Here is a 10,154-nt window from a genome sequence, read left to right as displayed (position 1 = left end):
TCGTGCCCCGGTCCGGGAAGATCCCACATGCCACGGAGCAGCTAGGTCCGTGAGCCATGGCCGCTGAGCCTGCGCATCTGGAGCCCGTGCTCTGCAATGGGAGAGGCCACAGCAGTGAGAGGCCCGCGTACCGGAAAAAAATAAATAAATAAAATGGGGAGGCTTGCTCTTGACATGTCTCCCTTCCTGGAGACAGGTTCTCCAGCACACGTTCTCTGTCCTGCCTGTCCTCCCAGCCTTGTGTCAACCCTGACCTCAGAATCAGACCACTGTTAAGGAAAGCAGCTTCAAGAAACAAGGCTCTGACTAGGTCAGCTCTGTGTCCTTTCTGCCTGGTCAGAGGCATCAGAAAGCCACTTGATCTCAGGAAGGTTTTACCCAGCCTCTTGCAACTGTCCCTGCCTCCCCATAAAAGAGGAATAAAATTGCCCTTCCTAAAGGAAACTGGTCCAGAAGGCATAGTGCCAGTTGGTAACTGCGATGTAGACACAGCCCCAACCACAGAGGCAGCCAGAGTTGAAGTGTTGAATTTCAGCTCTGGCACTTCCAGGCTGTGTGACAGTGGGTTGGTTGCTTAACCTCTCTGAGCCTCAATTCATAAAAGGGGGAACTGATACTCAACCTATTTACCTTTCAGTTATTATCATGAAGCCCAAATATGTAAAGAATGTAGAAAGCCTTGGGTAATCTCTAAAGCTCATAAAATGCTACATATGATGAATATCATTTACTGAACAGGAAATATGCCCGGCACCAGGCCAAGCTCTTTACCTGTCTTACTGCTGAACCTCACAACCATCTTGGAAGATAATTATTACGTCCATTTTGAAGATTAGGAAACTGAAGTTAAAAGCGCTTGAGAGCTTCACCTGAGGCCGTGTACTGGGAACTGCATTGGCCTGGAGGTTGAACTCTAATGGGCCCATTCCTCCCCCTACATCGGAAGCAGGGGTAATGAAATGGGACAGAGGCAGATGCTGGAGGGCTAAGGAGGAAAGGGCGGGCCTCGATGCTAAAATGACCCACACCCCACACCAAAACACAAACGCCTCCAGCCTCCAGGATCTTTTGGTTTGGTTTTTACTCTCCTGGAAGACACCCAAAGAAAGGGGAAACTGGACAGACTCCTCACTCCGTGTGGTGACATCAGCTGAGGGCCCAGGGCTGCAATGTTAACCAGGAATGTAGTCTCAGCTCTCTGCCCTTTCTGAGAAAACACATCCAACAGCTTCCTGGCTACCAGCAACTGCTGCCTCTTTAGCCCAGCTTCCCTCTGAATTAGGTTAAAACGACCTTCGCGGCCCCTGGTTTGCCTTTCCTGCCCATTGCTGAGATAATACCAGGATGTTTATTGTTCTAATAGGAGGAAAATAGATATAAAGAGACTGATGTTCTTACAATATTTATGATAAAATCTAAGTGCCTTACAACGGCCCATCAGGCCTTCCAGGATCTGGCCCAGCTGGCAGTCCCGCTCACCTCCCTTTCCTCTCTGCCCTGATCACTATGCTTCTACAAGGCGGTGTGCTTCCTGAACCTCAGGACCGGGAGCGCCCCACCTCAAGGCCTTGGCATTTGTGGTCCCCCTGCCTCCTGCTTTCTCGGCATGCTTGCGGGCCCCCACCTCGCCCACCCATCATGTCACTCATGCAGAGTGCAAAGGGCACCTCCTCCAAGAAGCCCTCCCTGACCACCTGGCTAGAGTTGGCCCTGCCCTCCAGACTCTCTGCCACAGTCCCGAGTGGGACCCTCTGGTAGCACAGAGCACGATCCCACTCAAGAATGACCTTGTTCACTGATCTGGTTATGTGGTCCCGGACGGGTGGGGTGCAGGAGCCCAGGATGGGCTCGGCCGGCTGCTCCCTAAGGCCCAAGGAGCTGCCCTTGAAGCTTTTGATATTCTCACTTTGGCTTCCAGTCAAGGGTACTGACGCATTAAAGCGTTCTTCTCTGGCCCTACCTGTGAATCCCTCCCCCGACCCATCCTGGCCCCAACACCTCCCACCCCACACTTCCCCCACTGTTACATGGTAGAGGACAGGGAGGGTCAAGGAAGGGCTGGAGGAGAGAAGGCACACAAGGAACTGCGGCCAGAGAGCTGCCTCTCATCTCTGCACAGATTTTCATTTCTGTTCAGCTCAACAAATCAGGTCCCAATGACCGTGGGACAGAGAGGATGCCAGAGACACCTTCTTTAGGCTCTCGTGGCTGGAGGGATGTGCTGCAGATTCAGGCCCTTGTATTGTCTTAGGGATTGGCCCTGGCCTTAGAGATTCTAGGAACCTAGTGCAGTTTATAACCTACAAGACTGTCTTGGGAAACAACAGAGTTTCTTTGAATGCAATAGTTTCTGCAGGACGCTTATTACTTACTTACTGTCACTCCCTGACTACAACTGTTCAGGAAAAGGGGTGTGCCGGTTCCTTAGAGCCTGGGAACTGCTACCCTGGGCAGCAGGGGCCTTGTCTGTTTGCCCACCTGGATGTCAGAACGACCAGAGGTTAAGGAGGGGTCCGTCATCACTGGGCAGGGAAATTCGCTCTGGTTCTCGGATCGACCATGTGACAGGCAGTGGCTGGTACGATGGCCAGGCTGGTTGTGAGGTCTGGGTGTGGACTGGAGTCCTGGGGGTGGGATGGGCGAGGTCTCCTTCCAGCCACCAGGGGAGACATAGAGCGGGGCTTCAGGCTGGCTGCCTGTGGTGTAATGCAGGCCCCAGACTGCCCCTGAGTTGTGACCAGTTGTGAAATAGAATCCGTCTTTTATGGCAAGGCAAGAAAAATTTAAACGTAGAATTCTTCTCTGCCCTTCGGCCTCCCCTCTCCCCGCACTGTGCACTGTGTGTCTGCATTACGCATTGACCAAACCTCCCCCATCTGCAGGAATACCCGCTCAGCCATAAAGAGCAGCACTCTCCCAGCATCAGCAAGACAACTCCTGAAAAGATAGCATTCCTTCCTGATCCTATAAGGGGTCACATGACCCACTGCGCCGGGCTTAGATCTGGATTACATAAACTGTCAATAATACGTCATTGAATGTACAGCCCTGTCTCAAAAAACTTCTATAAACTGTGTCTTGACTTCCAATGGGTAGAACCATTCTCAGAGCCTTCTGAGATGCTCTTCCCGGGGAATAAGCCTCAAATTTGGCTCAAATTAAAAATTTCCAATTCTTTCCTAGATCGACTGATTAAGTTTTCATTGACACCAGGGAGGCAGGCTGGGGCCTCCCAGCGCAGGCTCCAAGCCCACGACTCACATTCACCCCCGGTCCTCTCTGGGCTACCCAAGGCTGGGGCATTCACGCTGCTACTTTGTGACTCCCTTTTCCCCAGCTGTGGGGCTGCTGGGCCCAGCCCGGAGGGAAGAAGGCTGTGGGGAGACCAGGGGTGCCTCCTGCCAATAACCCAAGGGAGCCTGAGGACGAGAGTGCTTTATTCTGAGTAGCCCCAAAGGCCGGGCCTTGGACCGACCAGGGAGTGGGAGTTCCACAGGGACAGGGTCTGCCTCCATCCGCAGGGAAGAACCTCCAGCAGTGGGAAGGGCTGTCCCAGCAGGTAGGGGTCTCCCTGTCCCCAGACGCTGGCAACCTAGGTGTCTGGGGCTGAGAGGTAAAGCGGGAGCCGTTGTCTTGTGGGGAGAGAGATGGCTCGGACCCTTCTGCTCAGAGGTACTCAAATCTCAGGGAGAATTTCCTGAGCCTTATGATTGGTTTTTAAGGGAACTTATGAATTTTTAAAGGACCAAAGTTTTGGCCATTGGGTGAGGGAGCCCTTGGGGGGTGGGGGGTAGTGGCAGGAGGGAGCAGAGTCCTCACACTGTCCGGGCACGGGGGGTTTTGGCCATTGTCCGGCCCACGTAAACTTCAGGTTCTGGTGTAAACGGTCTCTCACAGCATCCAGCCTCTCTCCAACTTTCCCCAAAACATCTGAGCAGTTTCAGAAACTACCCTGGTGAAGCCGGAGCCAGCCTCAACTTCCTCCAGAGACCGAGCAGGCTGGTGAGTAAACAGCGGCCTTCCCGGGGCCGGCTTCCAACGGGTAATTCCAGCAGTCTCCAGGCTGCCTGCGACTCAGTGCCCCGGGCCTCATCTGCCCACACTCCCTTCCCAAGACCACTTGTTTTTTGCCATGAGTCTGAGAGCCCTGGGGAGAGCAGGAAGAAGCCCCAGGTCAGGGCACTTGACTCCTTTGTGTGAAACGTAAAAATCCTAAAGTCCAGACTGAACTACGAAACGCTCTTTCTTTTCCGGCAGAATGTCAGTGAAACCAAGTAGTCTTCTGACACCCACACCCCCATCATGGGTGCTGAGCAGCTAGAGCCAAAGGCAGGGCCTGGTACCACCAGGATCTGTGCACGTGGCAGATCTGGGGAAGACGCATCTTTGGTGGCCCGGGACAGAGCACAGGTGCCCACAGAGCGGGTAAGGACCCAAGAAGGGTCCACAGTCCCCCTTGTCCACGCAGGGAGGGAGCCCCCCTGGGCGAAGCAGAGCAGGCCCTTCTCCAGGCAGCAGCTGGGTGGGCGGGTCTCTGGCCAGGCAGGGGCACCACGGCTGCAAAGAATCTGCAGGTCTCTGGGTCCCGAGATGCCTCCTGCTGCGGGAACAGTGATGTGCGCTGGGCCCTGGGCCCACCGTGGGGGCTACAGAACAGGGGAGGGCTGGCAGCAGCAGAATGCAGGGTGCCCAGGCCCTGCTGGCTGCCTGTTGCCCCAACACACAGCGCTGTTCAGATCTAGCCCCTTGGTCGTCTCTGCCGCACAGGCCCGGGCTCCCCAGGGTCTGGGTTGGGGGGCAGTTGGGTGGGGAGGCAGGTACAGACAAGCAGAGCCTCCTGCGTTGATAGGCTGGGTCTACCGCTGGATGCTGGAACCTCACCTCAGGCCAGATGGGCCTCTGCCACCAGGTGGGTGCTACCAGCTTGGTGCCACCAGGGTCACCGTGGCCTCCCAGAGGCACCCAGCTGCCCTCTCAGCCCCAGCCCAGGCCAGGCCTCATTTCCCAGAGGCGGTCGTGGGCAAGGGGTCCTCCTTCCCTTCCTCCTCCACCGAGAACATGACGTCCCCACAGCTGCCCGCCAGTGGTTCCGTCTCCTGCTCTGGGTAGTGGGGGGCATGGTCCACCTCCAGATCCTCCTCGAACTCGGACCCTGCCGGCCCCACCGGGCCCTGGCCCTCAGGCACCTTGGCCTTCACGGTCCCCACAATCACAGTGTCGGCCTTCATGATGTAGATGTTCTCTGCAAGGCAAAAGGGTGGGGGAGATGAGACAATAGCTCCAGCTGGATGGAAGCAAGGAGGCAGAGGAGGGTCCCAGTCCCAGCTCTGCCACTTCTGCTGTGTGGCCTCAGGCAGATGGCACAGCCTCTCTGATACACAGTAGGCCCCGCCGACTTCACAGGTATTCTGAGGCTCAAAGGAGATAAAACAGCTAGGAACTGTGTGCTGAGGGGTTAAGGACTGGCCCACGTATAGGAAGTGCCTGTGATTTTCTCGACACTTCTGCCAAGATGGGGTAGAAGAGAAGACAACGGGGTTAGGAGAGAAAGGAAGCCATGGGGAGAAATTGGAGAATGACATGGACACCAATAGCACCAGTGAACACTCGCGGAGTTTAGCTGGATGCCGTTCCAGATGCTTTTCACACATTAGCTCCCGAATCCTCACGTCACTTCCACAAGGTAGATAGTCTATCGTGATCCCCATTTACAGATAAAGAATCTGGAGCCCAGAGATGTTAAATGACCTGCCCAAGGTCACCAGGTCGTTAGTAGAAATCCCCAAAGAAACTCCACCCTGCCCAGCTGCCCTTTCAGTTCATATCCACGTGCCTAAAGCAGAAACCTGGGGTGGGGGGCGGGTGGTGGTGGCAAGGGGACAGCAACGTGTCCTGGTTTGCCTGGGATGCTCCTACTGGTTTTAGTATTGAAAGTTCCACATCCCAGGAACCTCTTCAGTCTGGGCAAACCCAGACAGATGGTCACACCCTGCAGAAACCTCAACCCTGTTAATAATCACCAACAGCCTACGACCTGGACAGCTTTGCAGGGGCTGGTATAGCTTGACGTTTGTTGCTTATGGCCACGTGCCTGCCCAGCACATAGGGCTGCTCGTGTGGCTCGCGTGGATGAAAAAGCAGCCCAGCCTCTTAGAGGCATGACCCCTCGCGGTCTGCTGACCACCTGCTACTAGGGCTTTGGAGTCTCAGGGGAGCTAAGTAAGGTGCCCAAGAAGCTGGGACGTGGGGAGCCTGGCCTTCACCCAGGTCAGCTAACTCCAAACACCAGCAGTCCAGCTTCTGATGGCCTTGAGCCCAGGGCAGGGTACGAGCTCCCAGCCGCTCAGCCCTGGAACTCTCTCTGGAGTCCGAATGGGGAAGCTCAAGAGGGAACTTGAGTGCTAGGGTGGGGCAGGGAGCTCGGGATCCCTGCCTCTCTGAGGAACCCAGTTACACCCCTCCAATTCAGGAACCCCCCAGAGATTCTGGGGGCCCCCACACGCTCAACCCCATTGCATAATGCCAGTTCTTCTGTTTTGGTCTTTGATACTTCCAGGATAGAGAGAAGTGTTCAAAATAGCAGTGAGAACTAGAGGGAAGGCTACAAGCGTGAAACAAGCTATGGGCTGGGAGCCCCCCCTACACCCCAAAAGAGAGAGTGTGGCCTCAAGCCACATACCCTCCATCAAGACCTGCAGGTCTTTTGCCCTGGGAACCTGACCAAAAGGGCTGGCAAAAGATGGGAGCCAGTGACGGTGAGGGACAGGGGACCCCAGGAGGTGAGAGAGAACACAGAGGAGGTCGCACAGCGCTAGAGGAGATGAGACAGACAGAAGACAGACATAGAGGAGCAGGGGTGTGGAAGAAGAGGGGTGAGTTTGTCCAGGGAGAAGCAGCCAAAGCTGGGGGCCAGGCTGTGATCCCCTCACATTCCTCGGGTCCTGATTCCTCTAGCTCTATCCCCCATCACAGGGCTGCCCACTCCCAAGTTGGGAGAGGAGGGTCTTCCAGAAGTTGCTTGGACTTCCTGCCCCACCCAGGGCTCCAGAATCCAAGGAAGTTGTCCTGGACGGGGAGGGGGATGAAGATGAGGGGAAGGGGCTCCCCCTGCCCGGTGCCCAGGGGTAGAGGGGTAAAGCGCAACCAGAGTTTGGTCCCCTTGGGAACTGTACAAGGGGGTACTCCTCTAGGGAGGTGTCAGGAGAACAAAGGGCTCACCATCTCTTGAATGTCCCAAGAGAATCTCCAACCTGCTTACCAGCCAGGCTTACAGGCCAGGCTGCCCAAGCCCCAGCCCACCTGGGAGCCTGGTGCCTCCCTCCCCCTTCCCCCCCAAACACTCCCAGAGCCCCAGCCCTGTGGTTCCAGGCACTGCACTCAGCTTTGACTCAAATGTTCAAATTAGGACTTCTTAGGAAATTTGCAGGAGATGCTTTCAGTGGTATTTCCCAAAATACATTCTTTTCCAGTAAAACTTGCTGAAAGCTACAATTCCAAAAGTTTCAGTTTGGTGCTAAGGGTTCTGCCCTAAAGCGTTCTATCCACCAATCCCTGCCACACAAATGTGTAGGACGATCACAAATGCCTCTTTGGAATTATCTCAGTGATGGTTAACCCTCCAAAGACAGAGATGGAGCCAATTAAGGCCCTGCCCCCGGGGAGCTAACAGCCAAGTGGATGGGGGTGGGGGTGGGGAAGGAGGCTGCAAACACACACTGCTGGGTGCTTAGGACACTAGGAGGGGAGGCCTGGGCTCTGGGGCCACACAGCACAGGGGCATCTCCTAGACGGGAGAGTGGAGAGGGCAGGGAGGGCTTCCTGGAGGAGGAGGCAAATAAACAGGGTCCTCAGGACATCAAGAATTAACTAGATTCAAGGAGGTGGAGTTGGCTGTTTCAGGTGAGAAAGCAGCCGCCCTGGGAGCTCAGAAGTGAGAAAGGGCTCCGGTGATTAGGAAACTGACATTGAGTGGGAGGAAGGAGCAGACCTGTGGGGTGGGGAGGCTGGCAAGACTGGTGGGGAGGAGGCAGCTTAAATGCTGGAATAAGAAGCCTGGAATTCACCCTGCAGGTACCAGGGACCCCCTGGAGGGCTTCAGGCAGGGGTGTAATATGGGCAGGTAACCATTTTGGTAGAAACGTTCTGGTTGTAGCAGGGTGGAGAGGAGGGGGAGAGAGGCAAGGAGGACTTCGGGACCGGAAGTTTCGCCCTGGCTGGAGGGTGGCTGCAGTTCGGGGCGCGCTGGCCTCCGGGTTCCACTGCAGGGTACTGATGCGGACAGACCGGGGGGTTTCGGAGCCTGCAGCCATGCTGCCACTTGGTAGCTGTGTGACTGGGAAAATCACTTCTCTCCCCTGAACCGCTGTTTCCCCAATTGGAAAAAGGAGGGAAAGACCCCATCCTCGGAAGGCTGTGTGACAAGAGGTGACCAGCGTGCCATGCCCAAATGCGTCAGCCAAGCGGCAGCTCTTACTTCCCTGATGTCTCCCTCCATCCCCCTCAGGGGCCCTTCGTTGGGGGCTGGGCTGGCGGTTACTTTCCCTCTAATCAGAGCAGGCACCAGGCAGGGGGAGCCCCACCCCCCAGGACGACTTCATGCACATCATTTCACGGATTTTCACGATGGGCTCCGTGAAGGCAGAAGTCCTGCTATCCCTACCTTACAGAAATGTACACTGGGATGAAGAGGTGGCGGCAGCTGCTCCACGCCCCCTGAGAAGGGCTTAACTCCACAGAAATTGTCTCCTACTCATGAGGGCCGGGGGAGGAACCCCTGCCTCTTCCTTGCTGGGCCTTCCGTCCTCAGGGTCTCTAGTCCCCGCTGGGGGCTCAGGGCCCATCTCTCCTGCCCCTGAGCACCCCAGGACCCCCCAAACAGGCCAACTCACCAATCCTGTTGTTGGTGTGCTCCGCGGTCCCTCGGGGCTCAGGAAGGTCCATGGAGGTGGAGGGGCTGCTGGCTGGGCTGGCCTCCAGCAGCTGCAGGCTCTCCAGGTTGGGGCAGGTCTCCACAGCTGGGGGGCTCGTTAACCCCTGCTCCTCAAGGCCCGGCTCTGCCACCGATACCCTCCCGATCAGCTGCAGTGGGCACAGAGGAAATGGTGCTGATGCAGGATGCCCCAACCTCCCCCAGTCTCTGAGCTGGGGAACCCCTGTTTCTTCATCTCCATAGACCCCAGTGAATCTCCCTCTCTGCTTTAAAGCCGTCATGCACTACCCTGGGCTTCTCAGCCTTGATAGCCTGACATACCTGAGTGTGGGACCCTGTGAAGTCACGTTGTTTTTAACTTGTACTAAATAATGATACTGTCAGCATTGCATACAATGCTTACCAGGTGCGTGGCCCTTGACATGTGTTAATCCTTAACAACCACTCTACAAGGTGGCTAATATTAGCAGATATTTTACAGATCAGGAAACTGAGGCACAGAAGAGTCAAGTAGGGGCTTCCCTGGTGGCGCAGTGGTTGAAAATCTGCCTGCTAATGCAGGGGACACAGGTTTGGGCCCTGGTCTGGGAAGATCCCACATGCCGCGGAGCAACTGGGCCCGTGAGCCACAACTACTGAGCCTGCACGTCTGGAGCCTGTGCTCCGCAACAAGAAGCCCCGCGATAGTGAGAGGCCCGTGCACCGCGATGAAGAGTGGCCCCTGCTTGCCACAACTAGAGAAAGCCCTCACACAGAAGCGAAGACCCAACGCAGCAAAAATAAATAAAAATTAATAAACTCCTACCCCCAACATCTAAAAAAAAAAGACAAGTCAAGTAGCTTGCTCAGGGTTAGTTGGTAAGTGTCCGGCCAGTGCTTGAACCCCACCCAGTATCTCGCTTTGGAATCCATGCACGTTAGCCCAAGTCTACAAGTATCAGCTCCAGGCCCACCCCAATTCCCCTGCTCCTGGGACAGCAGCCTTTTATGATCACACTAATGTATTCTAAAAACAGTTACATCGCAGGAAAATGTCGGTTTCGTTTTTCACTTTTCTGTAAGTGCCAAGGAGAAGTGCTCTTGTAAAATGTTCTAATGTAAATACCATTTACCTTCAGCCTTCAAAAGGGAATGAGTTTGAGTAAGGCAGAAAGTATAGCTACATAATCCTGAGTATTCTTTTTTTTTAAATTTATTTATTCATTTTATTTTTGGCCGCACTGGG

General features: G+C 55.2%; 1 protein-coding gene across 1 annotated transcript in view; it reads right to left on the bottom strand.

The window, feature by feature from the left end:
- Positions 1-3,429: 3,429 nt before the first annotated feature.
- The window catches only part of TNFRSF8 (TNF receptor superfamily member 8), a 32,762-nt gene continuing 26,037 nt past the window's right edge, over positions 3,430-10,154 (bottom strand). Inside the window, exons 11-12 of the mRNA XM_067711503.1 lie at positions 8,889-9,078; positions 3,430-5,242 (exon numbers count right to left, since the gene is read on the bottom strand). Of these exons, the coding sequence (XP_067567604.1) occupies positions 4,998-5,242; positions 8,889-9,078 (435 nt within the window). The 3' untranslated portion in view covers positions 3,430-4,997. The remainder of the gene's footprint in view (positions 5,243-8,888; positions 9,079-10,154) is intronic.

The sequence above is a fragment of the Pseudorca crassidens genome, chromosome 2, assembly GCF_039906515.1.
Source record: "Pseudorca crassidens isolate mPseCra1 chromosome 2, mPseCra1.hap1, whole genome shotgun sequence".
NCBI lineage: Eukaryota > Metazoa > Chordata > Mammalia > Artiodactyla > Delphinidae > Pseudorca > Pseudorca crassidens.
Note: the sequence above shows the minus strand (reverse complement) of the source record. Positions and strands in the feature narration are given on the sequence as shown.